The sequence below is a fragment of the Salvelinus alpinus genome, chromosome 5 (assembly GCF_045679555.1).
Source record: "Salvelinus alpinus chromosome 5, SLU_Salpinus.1, whole genome shotgun sequence".
Lineage (NCBI taxonomy): Eukaryota > Metazoa > Chordata > Actinopteri > Salmoniformes > Salmonidae > Salvelinus > Salvelinus alpinus.
The window spans coordinates 95,962,974-95,981,539 of record NC_092090.1 but is presented as its reverse complement, the minus strand read 5'-3'; the positions used below and the strand labels follow the sequence as shown (position 1 = coordinate 95,981,539).

General features: G+C 43.7%; 2 protein-coding genes across 6 annotated transcripts in view; both read left to right on the top strand.

Moving 5' to 3' along the window:
• LOC139577279 (phospholipid-transporting ATPase ID-like) overlaps positions 1–3,001 on the top strand; it is a 62,056-nt gene extending 59,055 nt beyond the window's left edge. Inside the window, exon 29 of the mRNA XM_071404283.1 lies at positions 85–3,001. Coding sequence (XP_071260384.1) covers positions 85–411 — 327 coding nt within the window. The 3' untranslated portion in view covers positions 412–3,001. The remainder of the gene's footprint in view (positions 1–84) is intronic.
• Positions 3,002–9,749: 6,748 nt separating this feature from the next.
• Positions 9,750–18,566, top strand: part of atosb (atos homolog b) — a 43,107-nt gene continuing 34,290 nt past the window's right edge. For 4 of the 5 annotated variants that reach the window (XM_071404280.1, XM_071404278.1, XM_071404281.1 and 1 more), the window contains exon 1: positions 9,751–10,153. The gene's annotated coding sequence lies outside the window, so the exon portion shown is untranslated. Of the gene's footprint in view, positions 10,154–18,566 lie in introns of all 5 variants that reach the window. The other variant, XM_071404282.1, reaches the window with a different exon arrangement.

Genomic DNA, 18,566 nt, shown 5'->3' with positions numbered 1-18,566 from the left:
AGGGCCCATTATGGGTATAGGGTGCCATGTTTGGCACATTCCTACTGAATCTAAGATGAAGCCTATCCCTCCCCTTTCCTCCAGGTGATGTTCAAGGTGAGACAGGCCAAGGCCGCGCCCCCTCCCCCAGCCCGCCGTGCCCGGATTAGCCACACCAGCACCCGCCGTTCCGGCTACGCCTTCTCGCATGCGGCGGGCTACGGGGACTTGGTGACGTCCAACCGTTTCCTGCGCCGTCCCGCCGTCACACTCACCACCGCTTTCACCCCTCTGGGACGCACCACAGGGTTCAGCCCCACGGGACGCTCAGCCGCGTACAGCCCCACTGGGAACGCTCTGAACACCAGACCACAGGATGTGGAGGTGACATCACTGCAAATGTACCACACGACGCGAGACCCCGCCTTCTGATGTACCGCACTATGCCCGCCTTAAGTCAGATAACAGTCATATATTAGCCACTTCTGAGACTCACTTAGATCATTCATTTGATGATACAGCAGTAGCAATACAAGGATATAACATCGATAGAAGAGACAGGAATGTTTATGGGGGAGGTGTTGCTGTATATATTCAGAGCCATATCCCTGTAATGCTTAGAGAAGATCTTATGTCAAGTGTTATTGAAGTGTTGTGGTTGCAGGATCACCTGGCACACCTAAAGCCTTTTCTTTTTGGAGTGTTGCTATAGGCCACCAAGTGCTAACAGTCAGTATATAAATAATATGTGTGAAATGCTTGATAGTGTATGTGATGTAAACAGAGAGGTCTACTTTCTTGGGGACCTGAATATTGACTGGTTTCCATCAAGCTGTCCGCTCAAGAGGAAGTTGTTCACTGTAACCAGGGCCTGTAATCTGGGTCAGGTTATTCATCTTTCTACCAGGGTGTTTACAAATACTACAGGAACAAGATTATCCACATACACTACAGTTCAAAAGTTTGGGATCACTTAGAAATGTCCTTGTTTTTGAAAGAAAACCACATTTTTTTGTCCATTAATTAAAAGAACATCAAATTGATCAGAAATACAGTGTAGACATTGTTAATGTTGGAAATGACTATTGTAGCTGGAAACGGCAGTTTTTTTTATGGAATATCTACATAGGCGTACAGAGGCCCATTTTCAGCAACCATCACTCCTGTGTTCCAATGGCACGTTGTGTTAGCTAATCCAAGTTTATCATTTTAAAAGGCTAACTGATCATTAGAAAAGCCATATGCAATTATGTTCGTGCAGCTGAAAACTGTTGTCCTGATTAAAGAAGCAATAAAACTGTCCTTCTTTAGACTAGTTCAGTATCTGGAGCATCAGCATTTGTGGGTACGATTACAGGCTCAAAATGGCTAGAAACAAAGAACTTTCTTCTGAAACTTGTCGGTCTATTCTTGTTCTGAGAAATGAATGCTATTCCATGCGAGAAATTGCCAAGAAACTGAAGATCTCGTACAACGCTGTGTACTACTCCCTTCACAGAACAGTGCAAACTGGCCAAACCAGAATAAAAAAAGGAGTGGGAGGCCCCGGTGCACAACTGAGCAAGAGAACATGTACATTAGAGTGTCTAGTTTGAGAAACAGACGCCTCACAAGTCCTCAACTGGCAGATTCATTAAATAGTACCCGCAAAACACCAGTCTCAACTTCAACCCTGAAGAGGCGACTCCGGGATGCTGGCTTTCTAGGCAGAGTTGCAAAGAAAAAGCCATATCTCAGACTGGCCAATAAAAATAAAATATTAAGATGGGCAAAAGATGAAGATGAACAGAGCAAAGTACAGCGAGATCCTTAATGAAAACCTGCTCCAGAATGCTCAGGACCTCAGACTGGGGCAAAGGTTCACCTTCCAACCTGACAACGACCCTAAGCACACAGCCAAGACAACGCAGGAGTGGCTTCAGGATGAGTCTCTGAATGTCCTTGAGTGGCCCAGCCAGAGCCCGGACTTGAACCCAAACATCTCTGGAGAGACCTGAAAATAGCTGTGCAGCAACGCTCCCCATCCAACCTGACAGAGCTTGAGAGGATCTGCAGAGAAGAATGGGAGAAACTCCCCAAATACAGGTGTGCCAAGCTTGTTGCGTCATACCCACGAAGACTTGAAGCTGTAATCGCTGCCGAAGGTGCTTTAACAAAGTACTGAGTAAAAGGTCTGAATACTTATGTGAATGTGATATTTCATTTGGTTTTTATACATTTGCAAAAAATTCAAAAAAACAGTTTTTGCTTTGTCATGGGATATTGTGTGTAGATTGAGGGGAAAAAAACAATTTTATCCATTTTAGAATAAGGCTGTAACGTAACAAAATGTGGAAAAAGTCAAGGGGTCTGAATACTTTCCGAATGCACTGTATATGGAAAGCTACTTAGGATGGTAGCTGACTCTATAGCCACTCCTATCGGTCAAATATGTAATCTGAACCTACAGGAAAGTCTGTGTCCTCAGGCCTGTAGAGAAGCCAAAGGCATTCCGCTACCCAAGAGTGGTAAAGCAGCCTTTGCTGGTTCTAACAACATACCGATCAGTTTGCTGCCAGCTCTTAGCAAACTGTTGGAATTTTTTGTTGTTTACCTAATACAACGCTATTTCTTTGTAAACAAAATAACAGACAATCAGCATGCTTATAGAGAAGGGCAGTCAATATGTAATGCACTGAAACAAATGACTGATGATTGGTTGAAAGAAATTGATAATAATAAGACTGTAGGAGCTGTACTATTAGATTTCAGTGCAGCCTCTGATATTGACCATAACCTGTTGTTGGGAAAACGTCTGTGTTATGGTTTTTCAACCTCAGCTCTGAAACCACGATATGGAATTATTTAATGGAAGCTTCTCATGTCAAACATAAAGTGTGGTACCGCAGGGCAGCTCTCTAGGCCCTCTACTCTTTTCAATTTTTACCAAAGACCTGCCACTGGCATTAACCAAAGCATATGTGACCATGTAGAGTGGCAAGGAAAAGTATGTGAAACCTTTAGAAATGCCTGGATTACTGCATAAATTGGTCATAAAATGTGATCTTTACCTAGGTCACAACAATAAACAAATATAGTCTGCTTAAACTAATAACACACAAATAATTATACGTTTTCATGTCGTTATTGAACACACCTTGTAAATATTCACAATGCAGGGTGGAAACAGTATGTGAACCCTTGGATTTAATAACTGGTTGACCATCCTTTGGCAGCAATAACCTCAACCAAATGTTTTCTGTAGTTGCAGACCAGACAACGGTCAGGAGAAATTTTGGACCATTCCTTTTTACAAAACTGTTTCAGTTCAGCAATATTCTTGGGATGTCTGGTGTGAACTGCTCTCTTGAGGTCATGCCACAGCATCTCAATGGGGTTGAGGTCAGGACTCTGACTGGGCCACTCCAGAAGGCCTATTTTCTTATGTTGAATCCATTCTGTTGCTGATTTAGTTCTGTGTTTTGGTCGTTGTCCTGTTGCATCACCCAACTTCTGTTGAGCTTCAATTGGAGGACAGATAGCCTAACATTCTCCTGCAAAATGTCTTGAATAACTTGGGAATTCGTTTTTCCGTCGATGATAGCAAGCTGTCCATGATAGCAAGCTGTCCAGGCAAGCTGTCCAGGTAAACCATGATGCTCCTCCCTCCACCATTCTTTGCAGTTGGGATGATGTTTTGATGTTGGTGTGCTGTGCCTTTTTTTCTGCATACATATGTTCCTTCCAAACAACTCAACTTTAGTTTAATCTGTCCACAGAATATTTTGCTAGTAGCGCTGTGGAACATCCAGGTGCACTTTTGCAGACTTCAGACGTGCAGCAATGTGTTTTTTTGGACAGCGGTGGCTTCTTCCGTAGTGTCCTCCCATGAACACCATTCTTGTTTAGTGTTTTACGTATCGTAGACTCGTCAGCAGAGACGTTAGCATGTTCCAGAGATTTCTGTATGTCTTTAGCTGACACGCTAGGATTCTTCTTAACCTCATTGAGCATTCTGTGCTGTGCTCTTGCAGTCATCTTTGCAGGACGGCCACTCCTAGGGAGAGTAGCAACAGTGCTGAAATTTCTCCATTTATAGACAGTTTTTCTTTCCGTAGATTGATAAACATCGAGGCTTTTAGAGATACTTTTGTAACCCTTACCAAGTTTATGCAAGTCAACAATTCTTAATCTTAGGTCTTCCGAGATCTCTTTTGTTCGAAGCATGGTTCACATCAGGCAATGCTTCTTGTGAATAGCAAACTTAAATTTTGTGAGTTTTTTATAGGGCAAGGCAGCTCTAACCAACATCTCCAATCTCATCTCATTGATTGGACTCCAGGTTAGCTGACTCCTGACTCCAATTAGCTTCTGGAGAATTCATTAGCCTAGGGTTTCACATACTTTTTCCAACCTACACTGTGAATGTTTAAATTATGTATCGATATAGACAAGAAAAATACAATAATTTGTGTGTTATTAGTTTAAGCACACTTAGTTGTTCTATTGTTGTGACTTAGATGAAGATCAGATCAAATTTGATGACCAATTTATGCAGAAATCCAAGCAATTCCAAAGGGTTCACATATATTTCTTGCCACTGTATGCTGATTATTCAACCATATACGCATCAGTCACTGAAACCCTTAACAAAGAGTTGCAGTCTGTTTTAGAATCGGTGGCCAGAAATAAACTGGTCCTGAACATCTCTAAAACCTAAGAGAATTGTATTTGGTACAAATTATTAATGTTTTGGAAATTCCAAATAGTTTCCATAGTCAAGCACTGACACATAGCACTGACACACAGACCTTCCTCACCAGACATCCCACCAGGGGTATTTTCACAGTCCTCCGGAACAAATTAAAGGAAACGTACAGTGTTATACAGAGTCAGGAGTGCTTTGAACTTCCATCTTATTTAGCTCAAGTGAACAGCAAACTTGGTTTCAAAAAAACAAGTAAAGCAACACCTCACGACACAACGCCTCTCCCCCATGTGACCTACTGGTTGTGTGTATGTACTGACAGGTATGTGTTCCTGATAGATGCACACACACTACATGTTCATGTTTCTAAATGCATGTCAATTGTAATGTCTTTTGTCTCCAATGTCTTTTTTGTTATGTGTCGGACCCCAGTAAGACTGTCGCTAATGGCGTCGGCTAATGGGGATCCTAATAAATCACACCGCTGGGTTAGCCAGGCTAATGGGGATCCTAATAAATCACACCGCTGGGTTAGCCAGGCTAATGGGGATCCTAATACATCACACTGCTGGGTTAGCCAGGCTAATGGGGATCCTAATACATCACACATCTGGGTTAGCCAGGCTAATGGGGATCCTAATAAATCACTCCGCTGGGTTAGCCAGGCTAATGGGGATCCTAATAATTCACACCGCTGGGTTAGCCAGGCTAATGGGGATCCTAATAAATCACACCGCTGGGTAAGCCAGGCTAATGGGAATCCTAATAAATCACACCGCTGGGTAGGCCAGGCTAATGGGGATCCTAATAATTCACACCGCTGGGTTAGCCAGGCTAATGGGGATCCTAATAAATCACACCGCTGGGTTAGCCAGGCTAATGGGGATCCTAATAAATCACACCGCTGGGTTAGCCAGGCTAATGGGGATCCTAATAAATCACATCACACCGCTGGGTAGGCCAGGCTAATGGGGATCCTAATAAATCACACCGCTGGGTTAGCCAGGCTAATGGGGATCCTAATAAATCACATCACACCGCTGGGTAGGCCAGGCTAATGGGGATCCTAATAAATCACACCGCTGGGTTAGCCAGGCTAATGGGGATCCTAATAAATCACACTGCTGGGTTAGCCAGGCTAATGGGGATCCTAATAAATCACACCGCTGGGTTAGCCAGGCTAATGGGGATCCTAATAAATCACATCAAATACTGTAACTGTACAAATAGCTACAGGAACAGAATTGTTTGAGGATTCCAAAGACAGACACTTGTGTCTGGTTGGTCACACCATCAGAAATATGAAACATTCTGTTTCTCCTTTTTCCTGCCTCACTCTGTCTCCTGTTCCACTCCTTGGCCTTGTGTCCCATCAAGTCTCTTCTCATGGGGAAATGTGCCTCTACATATCAACTGAATACTGTTAAAGCCCTGTGTGAGAACAGATTGACTGTGAGATTCTCTCAGGCTGTCTAAGGAGAATAAACTATACTCACTCAGTGCTGTGACACCATAGGGAAGGAGAAAACCAAAGGCCACTCCAAACATCTCTGAGTTGTAGGTTTCACGACTAATTCCTAGCCTCGTAAGATCATCCTGATCATCGACTCAATCTGTGTAGTGAAACGGAATGTAAACTTGCCAAATCAGGATGCTAGTACAAGGCTAGTTTCTTCCATGCTCAACCAGCCCACTACTACTCCACTGTGATGATACCCTTGTGCAATCACACAGGCGAAGAGATGTACTGTACACTTCAACACTACCCGTGGAGGGAGAGGGAGTCACATCATCATGTTTATGGGTCTACATCCTGTCTGGCCAAGATGGATTGTGGGAGTCGAGATGGAGGGCATCTCCAGCAGAATCCCGATTGTATGATGGAGTGTTCTTGTCCTTTAAACCAAGCACTGTTTTTCATTCCTTTTATACACATTTCAATTAAAAACTACCTGTGGGCTTGATTAGATGATATATAAGACATTTGTTTTTATGGAGGAGATAGAATAGATCTTCTGTTCACTAATTTAGCCCTCATCCAACGGCTAAATCAGTGTTGATCCTGAATGGGATTGTGACAATGTTAGCATGCTAGCCATTAGCCTCTGGACCAGCGACAGGTAACTGCTAAAATAATGGAAACACATGAGTAAATGAGGGATACAAAGTATATTGAAAGCTGATGCTTCCACACAGGTGTGGATCCTGAGTAAATTAATCAATGAACATCCCATCATGCTTAGGGTCATGTATAAAAATGCTGAGCAGGCCATTATTATTGGCTACCATGGCTATGTCCCCATAGGATGTACAGGGCACGAGTGGTCACTGAATGGTTTGATGAGCATGAAAACTACGTAAACCATAGGCCATGGCCGTTTCAGTCACCAGATCTCAACCCAATTGAACACTTACGGGAGATTCTGGGGAGGTGCCTGAGACAGCGTTTTCCACAACCATCAACAAAACACCAAATTATGGAATTTATCGTTTTGAAGAATATTGTCGCATCCCTCCAATTGAGTTCTAGACACTTGTAGAATCTATGCCAAGGTGCATTGAAGCTGTTCTGACTCGTGGTGGCACAACCCCTTATTAAGACGCATTATGTTGGTGTTTCTTTTATTTTGGTTGTTACCTGTAGGTCCCAATACAACATAATGACACAAGTTGAGAGGCACAGGGACAGCCATGGAGCAGCGGCCCTCGGACGAAGAGACATTTAGGCAGTAGACACAAGTTGCTGTTTCAACCTCCGGACAGAGCTGGACAGTATTTTTTTACACTTATTTCAATATTTTATTATTCTTTTTTTTTTTTAACACCCGTTTTAATATTAAGTCAACTGTTTTATCATGTCTATGTATTGAAACATGGTTGGTAATAGAGAAAGATGTTAGACTTTTACAATGAGTCACTTAACATTACACCGGTTTGCTGGTCTTTAGTGATATGTTATATGGGGAGGTGTCATTACAATTACATTACAATGTCATTACAAAGGAGTCATCTATTTTAGACCACAGGAGAAATATCAGATTGAAATAGCTTCTCCTTACTAAGGGGAAACAGAATCTGATCGGAGAGCTACAATAGAAAAGAGATGACATGTATAGCCATTGAGTTAGAGCAGGTGCTAGATGTCAGTCAAGTGTTTAATAAAAGGTGAAAAAGGAGCTCCAGTCTGCACACTGATTACGCTCCCGTGTGAACGTATTAGACAGAGATTTAGTGGTCGAAAACAACAAACAAACGCATTCACATGAAAGCAACAACAGACACATCGTTAGCTCTGACAGCTTAGAGCTCCAACACAGCTGCATGACAGACAGAGACCGTATGTGTAGTAGCAGTATTATCGGAGATGTCAACAGTACATGTACTATCCAGGAGAGGGTGCTACAAACACATCGTTCTCAAATTCAAAAACACTGCTGGCAAGTTACCAAACTGAATGTGGGACAGTGTTTTTTGTTGTTGTTCATGCATTTTACAACAATCAAAAGGCATTCCTTTACCATAAATACAATTTATAAATCATTTCTGATGTTTTTTTTTTAAAGACACAGGCAATGATCTATCCCATATCACAACAAGGGTCCGCTATGTGCAATGGAATCAATGGGATAGTCCCAAAAGTACAACACAAATTCAAGTACAGCACAACAAAGTATGTCAAGTAGGCCAATTTTTCAAGTAGGCTAGGCCAGGCAAGGTCAGCAGCATTTGTTATTGTTGTGCTATTAGACAAGTAGAACTGAGTTGGCACAGAAGGCCCACTGGAGTCGGCTGCAAATTAGATACCATTCCAAGCCTGGGTGAAAGTCTGTTGTGCAATCATTCCAACTCCTTGTCAATAATTTTCATGCCAAACGTGGTTGTCATTACAATGACAACAATGGACTTGGCAGATCTAGGACCAGGCTATACAATTCCAGAATATGTCAAATATGTTGTAGGCTAGGCCTATGCTCCAGGCCAGGCAGGCCTGTAGTGATGGCGCCTGAGGCAGATAGGCCAGCTGGGCTTGCTCGCCTTGGGCCTGGTAACCAGGGCCTTATGCCAGGCTCCTTGCTATTCGGAATCCTTGGGACGTCCCTCCCTACCCCATTGAAGTTGTAATTTAAAATGGTTAGGGTTAGGTAAGGGATAATGTTATGGTTCAGAATAAGGACGTCCTACGAATCCCGGATATCACTAACCCTTATGCCAGGGCCCAGTCAAGGGCGTGGTGGAAATGACTAAGCCGACTGAGCCCAGTCCGTATTGGGCTGCTTACTGGCTGCTACTGATTATCTATTCTTAGCTGTATGAGAACATGGCAATGGTTCCTGAACCCTCCTACAGTAGCTCCTTTAAAATTGGCTGTTGAAAACAGACAGGATTAAATTGTGCAGTGACAGTAGGCCTCTGTCATCATCGTTTAACTGTCAAGTCGTTGAGCGCTTGAGACAGCAAACGTTCGAAGGCTATCGGAAACGTTAATTGTATAATGGTTAGTACTTTCAAGGATTTAAAGATTTAAAATGGCTTTTGTGAAAGGATTGATGTAGGCCTCTGTGGGTTAAGGCCTCAAGCTAGAGGTCTTCACTGGTCCACCTGAACCTGAATACTCGAGCTGGACCGGGTCCAAAATTCTATCTTTTCCCTTGGGTCCTGGGGGTCCTCTTTGATTGTCATCGGATCCTGTTCTCGGGTCCGTTCGGGTCCAGGTACTCCTTTAAAAAAATATATTGGGTCTATTCGGGTTCGGGTCTGATTGTCCTGGGTCCGTCCAAGTCCAACTTTTTGGACCGAGAAGACCTTAAACTCTATTTCTCTCTAGTTTGCTTTCTGCAACAAGGAGAGGCAAGGGACGTGTACTAGCACGTGTACTGGGCGTGTCTTAGCCAAACGTTGCCAACCCCTAAGCCAATGATATTAGGAGATATTTGAATATATTTGTTTATTCAAAATCCGTCTGAATACTGAGCTCTGGTTGGTTCGTGGAAGTCCAACTGACCAATCGCTTAAATGACAGGTGCCCAGCTGGGCGTAAACCCCGCCTCCTATTGACTTTTCAGCAAACCCCGGAAACATCGTTCTTTAAAGGGACACTGATCTATTTCATGGCGGAGGTATTCGATGAGCACAGCTGAAGCGCAGATAAGCAAATACGAAATACGAGCGACGTAGCCAGACAGCAAGCAAAAGAGATAGCTAGTTGTGTTCAGAGAGAAGAGGAGAGACGACAAGACTGATTTTTGTCAATTTTATTTCCGATGACCGACGCTGCAATCAACCTTTCTTCAAAGCTAGCTAACGTTTCTATAGCAATCCGATCTTTGAATTTAAACAGAGACGTTTGATGTGAAGTCGGCCAGGGTTGTCCTACAGCGAAAATAAAAGGCCAAAACTGCGTTTCTGAGACGAAGGGAATGTCTAATTAACATCCCTGTACGTGTCAAGCTTGTCATTCCCTTCGTGTAGGTGCTATTTACTGCGCTGGTGAGTAAACAAAGCGTTTTCATGTTCAGTGAATTCTGTTCTTATTCCTTCCCTATGCTGGAAACTAGGTGGCTAACGCTTGTTTAACGGCTTACATTTAGGATTTATCGTGTAAAAACACTGTCGATATTGTAATGACTTTATAATAACCACATTTGTATTTCATGGTTATAAATGTGAACAGTGGTCTTTGTGGAACACAGACAAATGATGCAAGGCAGCTGGCTACATGGTAGTTTATAACTTTTTAGTATTGCATTATTTTCTTTGCCATTTGAAATACCAGACAAGCCCAGAATACAATGTCATGACACACACACTTGTATGTCTGCCAAGGGGGCGTTCCTCTGCTTTGTTTGCCATCCTCCTCCTTAACAAAAAAGAAACTTGTGCGTGCGTGTGCAGAATAAGAACAAGGAGATGAAGTCCAATCCCGCTGGTGTGTGTGTGTGTGTGTGTGTGTGTGTGTGTGTGTGTGTGTGTAAAGCACACAGTCTGCAATCCATGCATGCCTTGCCTTAACTACATACAGATGCAATGCATTTTGCGTAGTACTGTCTGTAGGTCGTAGCCTATGTGCGCGAGGGAGGGGCGTGAAACTCACTACCACACACACACGCATGCCATACATCTTTTTGAGTTGATGACGGTGGAATAACCTTAATAATATTGCTCTAACAGCATAGGTGAGGGAAGGGAACCCCCCCCCCCCCACCTGGTTTCATTGTTCCATAAGAGGAGATGCAGCTAGATAGATGGGTATGCATTGGAGGGAGGCTGTCCACTGGGACACCACACCTGTGGTCCAATGTACTGACTCGAGCTACAATGCCACAGTTGTTACTGCTGCTATGTTGCATAACTGCATTGTTGCAGTAGGCTAGTAGCCTTTGCTACTGTGATAAGAAGTGCAGTGACGTAGAGGCGTGTGATTGAGCAGAGCTGCAGGGCCCTCTTTGTATTCACCAACATGGCAAGATAGCATTGGCAAACACATTACACATATACACACACACATTATATACACGCACAGTCTTTACAGTACCAACATACAAAGACACAGCATCCAGGCACACACCCAGTAAAAACTATACTCATATACAATACACACTCAACTATGCTCAAATACAACACACACATCAGTGGCTTAGCCAGAAATTTGTTGGTGGGTGTCCCTGTTTTTTTTTCTCTCAATCTGATTGGGTGGGCCTGGCAGGGTCTACGCCCTTGACACACACACACCTCCGTGCACTTCCTTATCTGACCTGCACATGAAGCACTGGGACAAGCACCTCCTCCCTCTCTTTCTTTTCAATTCAATTTCAATTTAAGGGGCTTTATTGGCATGGGAAACAGATGTTTACATTGCCAAAGCAAGTGAAATAGATAATCAAACATGTGTTTACAGTAAACATTACACTTACAAAAGTTCCAAAAGAATAAAGACATTTCAAATGTCATATTATATGCAAATAGTTAAAAGTACACAAGGGAAAATTAAATAAACATACATTTGGGTTGTATTTCAAATGGTGTTTGTTCTTCACTGGTTTCCATTTTCTTGTGGCAACAGGTCACAAATATTGCTGCTGTGATAGCACAGTGTGGTATTTTACCCAGTAGATATGGGAGTTGATTAAAATTGGGTTGTTTTGAATTCTTTGTGTTTCTGTGTAATCTGAGGGAAGTATGTGTCTCTATGGTCATACATTTTGCAGCAGGTTAGGAAGTGCAGCTCAGTTTCCACCTCATTTTGTGGGCAGTGTGTACATAGGCAGACCTGGCTCTCAAGAGAAGATAGGCTTTCTCAATAGCAAGGCTATGCTCACGGAGTCTGTACATAGTCAAAGCTTTCCTTAATTTTGGGTCAGTCACAGTGGTCAGGTATTCTGCCACTGTGTACTCTGTTAAGGGCCAAATAGCATTCTAGTTTGCTCTTTTTTTTTGTTTATTCTTTCCAATGTGTCAAGTAATTATCTTTCTGTTTTCTCATGATTTGGTTGGGTCTAATTGTGTTGCTGTCCTGGGGCTCTGTGGGTCTGTTTGTGAATAGATCCTCAGGACCAGCTTGCTTAGGGGACTCTTCTTCTGTAGGCGATAGCTTTGTTATGGAAGGTTTAGGAATCGCTTCCTTTTAGGTGGTTGTAGAATTTTAACGGCTCCTTTCTGGATTTTGATAATTAGTGGGTGTCGGCCTAATTCTGCTCTGAATATATTATTTGTTGTTTTACATTGTACACAGAGGATATTTTTACAGAATTCTGCATGCAGTCTCAATTTGGTGTTTGTCCTCTTCTGTGAACTCTTGGTTGGTGAGCGGACCCCAGACCTCCCAACCATAAAGGGCAATGGGTTCTTTAACTGATTCAAGTATTTTTAGCCAGATCCTAATTGGTACGTTGAATTTTATCTTCCTTTTGATGGCATAGAAGGCCCTTCTTGCATTGTCTCCTCTCTCGCATGCTCTCTCTCTCTTGTTCTCTCCCCCACTCTCAATTTCCGTCTCTCCTTCTCTTTCTTTTATCATGTTAAAACCAGTGGGCATTGTCCTCAGCGGTGAATGACCAGCCTGATCACAAGAAATAAACAGCGATTTTGAACATTTGAAAAGGTCCTAGGAGCTATATCTACAGTTGAAGCCGGAAGTTTACATACACCTTAGCCAAATACATTTAAACTCAGTTTTTCACAATTCCTGACATTTAATCCTAGTACAAATTCCCTGTCTTAGGTCAGTTAGGATCACCACTTTATTTTAAGAATGTGAAATGTCAGAATTATAGTAGAGAGAATTATTTGTTTCAGCTTTTATTTCTTTCATCACATTCCCAGTGGGTCAGAAGTTCACATACACTCAATTAGTATTTGGTAGCATTGCCCTTAAATTGTTTAACTCGGATCAAATGTTTTGGGTAGCCTTCCACAAGCTTCCCACAATAAGTTGGGTGAATTTTGTCCCATTCCTCCTGACAGAGCTGGCGTAACTGAGTCAGGTTTGTAGGCCTCCTTGCTCGCACACGCTTTTTCAGTTCTGTTCACAAATGTTCTATAGGATTGAGGTCAGGGCTTTGTGATGGCCACTCCAATACCTTGACTTTGTTGTCCTTAAGCCATTTTGCCACAACTTTGGAAGTATGCTTGGGGTCATTGTCCATTTGGAGGACCCATTTGCGATCAAGCTTTAACTTCCTGACTGATGTCTTGATGTTGCTTCAGTATACCCACATAATTTTCCTCCTCTTGATGCCATCTATTTTGTGAAGTACACCAGTCCCTCCTGCAGCAAAGCACCCCCACAACATGATGCTGCCACTCCCGTGCTTCACGGTTGGGATGGTGTTCTTCGGCTTGCAAGCATCCCTCTTTTTCCTCCAAACATAATGATGGTCATTATCGCCAAACAGTTCTTTTTTTTTGTACCTGTTTCCTCCAGCATCTTCACAAGGTCTTTGCTGTTGTTCTGGGATTGAAATGCACTTTTCGCACCAAAGTACGTTCATCTCTAGGAGACAGAACGCGTCTCCTTCCTGAGCGGTATGACAGCTGGTCCCATGGTGTTTGTACTTGCGTACTATTGTTTGTACAGATGAACGTGGTACCTTCAGGCGTTTGGAAATTGCTCCCAAGGATGAACCAGACTTGTGGAGGTCTACAATTGTTTTTCTGAGGTCTTGGCTGATTTCTTTTGATTTTCCCATGATGTCAAGCAAAGAGGCACTGCGTTTGAAGGTAGGCCTTGAAATACATCCACAGGTACACCTCCAATTGGCTCAAATGATGTCAATTAGCCTATCAGAAGCTTCTAAAGCCATGACATTCTTTTCTGGAGTTTTCCAAGCTGTTTAAAGGCACAGTCAACTTGGTGTATGTAAACATCTGACCCACTGGAATTGTGATACAGTGAAATAATCTGTCTGTAAACAATTGTTGGAAAAATTACTTGTGTCATGCACAAAGTAGATGTCCTAACCAACTTAACAAACTATAGTTTTGGCAACAAGAAATTTGTGGAGTGGTTGAAAAACGAGTTTTAATGACTCCAACCTAAGTGTATGTAAACTAAGTGTATATCTCATATCTATATATACACTGCTCAAAAAAATAAAGGGAACACTTAAACAACACAATGTAACTCCAAGTCAATCACACTTCTGTGAAATCAAACTGTCCACTTAGGAAGCAACACTGATTGACAATAAATTTCACATGCTGTTGTGCAAATGGAATAGACAAAAGGTGGAAATTATAGGCAATTAGCAAGACACCCCCAAAAAAGGAGTGATTCTGCAGGTGGTGACCACAGACCACTTCTCAGTTCCTATGCTTCCTGGCTGATGTTTTGGTCACTTTTGAATGCTGGCGGTGCTCTCACTCTAGTGGTAGCATGAGACGGAGTCTACATCCCACACAAGTGGCTCAGGTAGTGCAGTTCATCCAGGATGGCACATCAATGCGAGCTGTGGCAAAAAGGTTTGCTGTGTCTGTCAGCGTAGTGTCCAGAGCATGGAGGCGCTACCAGGAGACAGGCCAGTACATCAGGAGACGTGGAGGAGGCCGTAGGAGGGCAACAACCCAGCAGCAGGACCGCTACCTCCGCCTTTGTGCAAGGAGGTGCACTGCCAGCGCCCTGCAAAATGACCTCCAGCAGGCCACAAATGTGCATGTGTCAGCTCATATGGTCTCACAAGGGGCTCCATGAGGATCGTCATCTCGGTACCTAATGTCCGCAGGTCAGGGCTACGCTCTGGCGAGCACATGGAGGGCTGTGCAGGCCCCACAAAGCAAATGCCACCCCACACCATGACTGACCCATTCGCCAAACCGGTCATGCTGGAGGATGTTGCAGGCAGCATGAAAGCAGTTCTCACACGGCGTCTCCATGAGCTCATGTCACAGTCTGTCACATGTGCTCATGGTGACTCAGTGGTGAACGTTCTGCTTTCATCTGTGAAGAGCATCCAGGGCGACCAGTTTGGCGAATTTGCCAATCTTGGTGTGGGGTGGCATTTCTTGGCAAATGCCAAACAGTCCTGCACGGTGTTCGCCAGAGCTGTAAGCACTAACCCCCACCTGTGGTACGTCGGGCCCTCATGACCACCCTCATGGAGTCTGTTTCTGAGACCGTTTGAGCAGACACATGCACATTTGTGGCCTGCTGGAGGTCATTTTGCAGGGCGCTGGCAGTGCACCTCCTTGCACAAAGGCGGAGGTAGCGGTCCTGCTGCTGGGTTGTTGCCCTCCTACGGCCTCCTCCACGTCTCCTGATGTACTGGCCTGTCTCCTGGTAGCGCCTCCATGCTCTGGACACTACGCTGACAGACACAGCAAACCTTTTTGCCACAGCTCGCATTGATGTGCCATCCTGGATGAACTGCACTACCTGAGCCACTTGTGTGGGTTGTAGACTCCGTCTCATGCTACCACTAGAGTGAGAGCACCGCCAGCATTCAAAAGTGACCAAAACATCAGCCAGGAAGCATAGGAACTGAGAAGTGGTCTGTGGTCACCACCTGCAGAATCACTCCTTTTTTGGGGGTGTCTTGCTAATTGCCTATAATTTCCACCTTTTGTCTATTCCATTTGCACAACAGCATGTGAAATTTATTGTCAATCAGTGTTGCTTCCTAAGTGGACAGTTTGATTTCACAGAAGTGTGATTGACTTGGAGTTACATTGTGTTGTTTAAGTGTTCCCTTTATTTTTTTGAGCAGTGTATATCAAGTTAGAGGATTCGGCTATTTCAGCCACACCCGTTGCTGACAGGTGTATCAAATCGAGCACACAGCCATGTAATCTCCATAGACAAACATTGGCAGTAGAATGGCTTTACTGCAAGCTCAGTGACTTTCAACATGGCACCTTCATAGGATTCCACCTTTCCAACAGTTTGTCAAATGTGTAAACCTTGCCGTCATTGGACTCTGGAGCTGTGGAATTGCGTTCTCTGGAGTGATAAATTACGCTTTAATATCTGGCAGTCCGAAGAACTAATCTGGGTTTGGCAAATGCCAGGAGAACGCTACCTGCCTCTATGTATAGTGCCAACTGTAAAGTTTGGTGGAGGAGGAATAATGGTCTGGGGCTGTTTTTCATGGTTCGTGCTAGGCCCCTTAGTTCCAGTGAAGGGAAATATTAACGCTACAGCATACAATGACATTCTAGATGATTCTGTGCTTCCAACTTTGTGGCAACAGTTTCGGGAAGAACCTTTCCTGTTTCAGCATGACAATGCCCCCGTGCACAAAGTGAGGTCCACACAGAAATGGTTTGTTGAGATTGGTGTGGGAGAACTTAATAACTGGCCTCCACAGAGCCCTGACCTCAACCCCATCGAACACCTTTGGGATGAATTGGAACAACCAAATGTGAGCCAGGCCTAATCGCCCAACATCAGTGTCCGACCTCACTAATGCTCTTGTGGCTGAATGTAAGAAAGTCCCCACAACAATGTTCCAACACTTTAGATTTGTATTTTGTGACAAATGGAATTTATTTATTTGATCACAATAGTAGACATTGAATGTCTATAACCAAACTGGCTACAATTCTGTTGTTGGCCGATGGTAGCTACAGCTAGGCACATGCTAACCTGAGTACTAGCAACAGTAACAGTTAATCCAGGTATAATGGCTAACACAAACATTGGCTACCATGATATCCTGAAAGTTATGTCAGCCAGTAAAGATCAGGCAGTTCTGCACAAATAAAGACCTACCTTGAAATACACAATAAAAAATCCTGATTGGTATTTGACCATTCAATTCTGAAAAACGTGCAGAGCTGTTGTAGGTTATTCCATCCCAAAGCACAATGCCAAAACGTGCAGAGCTGTTGTAGCTTGCTAGGTAGGTAGCTAGGTTATTCTGTTGTAGGTTATTCCATCCCAAAGCACAATGCCAGATCAGAGTGGGCCAGTTCGTTTTGCACGGCCCAATGCACTTAGATAGCTGGCTCTCTTTGTAAAATAAAATAATAATTACTAGCAACATAACATGACAAACTCTTTTGGTCACTTTAGTACCTACTTACTTACCCGATTGGCCTCAGTCACCAAAGCCACCAGCAGGCCGTTCCTTTCTTGACGTCCAAAGCCGCAATGTATTGTTGGTGAATCAGTTTTTTTATTAATGTGATTGAAATTGTGAAAATAGAAGTGTGTAATTATTTGTTTATACATTGTTCCATAAAGATGATTTTACATTGGTTATATTAGACTTGTGGGATATTAATTGTGCAACCTTTCCCCAAAGGTTTGTCTGTTTTTATTTATTTTAAATTTTTATTTATTTTTTAAAATTTTACCCCCTTTTCTCCCCAATTTTCGTGGTATCCAATCGCTAGTAATTACTATCTTGTCTCATCGCTACAACTCCCGTACGGGCTCGGGAGAGACGAAGGTCGAAAGCCATGCGTCCTCCGAAGCACAACCCAACCAAGCCGCACTGCTTCTTAACACAGCGCGCCTCCAACCCGGAAGCCAGCCGCACCAATGTGTCAGAGGAAACACCGTGCACCTGGCCCTCTTGGTTAGCGCGCACTGCGCCCGGCCCGCCACAGGAGTCGCTGGAGCGCGATGAGACAAGGATATCCCTACCGCCAAACCCTCCCTAACCCGGACGACGCTAGGCCAATTGTGCGTCGCCCCACGGACCTCCTGGTCGCGGCCGGCTGCGACAGAGCCTGGGCGCGAACCCAGAGAATCTGGGTTAACTGCCGGTAGGTTAACTGCCTTGTTCAGGGGCAGAACGACAGATTTTTACCTTGTCAGCTCGGGGATTCAATCTTGCAACCTTTCGGTTAGTAGTCCAACGCTCTAACCACTCAGCTACCTGCCGGTCTGTCCGTGATAGAGATTCTCAGCTTTTCTTGACATCACACTCCACAAAGCAAGTCCTGCAGGCTCTGGTGTTCTCTTATCTACAATGGCCAGAACAGAGCAACACATTGTAATCATATGACTGATATCAATACTATGCATGCCAGTCTCTCTTGGCTAAGAGTTGAGGAAAGACTGACTGCTTCACTTCTTGTTTTGTAAGAAACAGTCATGTGTTGGAAATTCCAAATTGCTTGCATAGTCAACTTACACACACACACACACACACACACACACACACACACACACACACACACACACACACACAGCACTGCCACACACACTTACCCCACCAGACATGGCACCAGGGGTCTTTTCACAGTCCCCAAATCCAGAACAAATTCAAGAAAGCGTACAGTATTATATAGAGCCCTTATTGTATGGAACTCCCTTCCATCTCATATTGCTCAAGGGATTTAAAAAAACAGAAAGCAAAACCTCACGGCACAACTCCTCCCCCCCAGATGACCTACTTTTTGTGTGTATGTATTGACATGTATGTGTAACTGACACACACACACACACACACACACACAC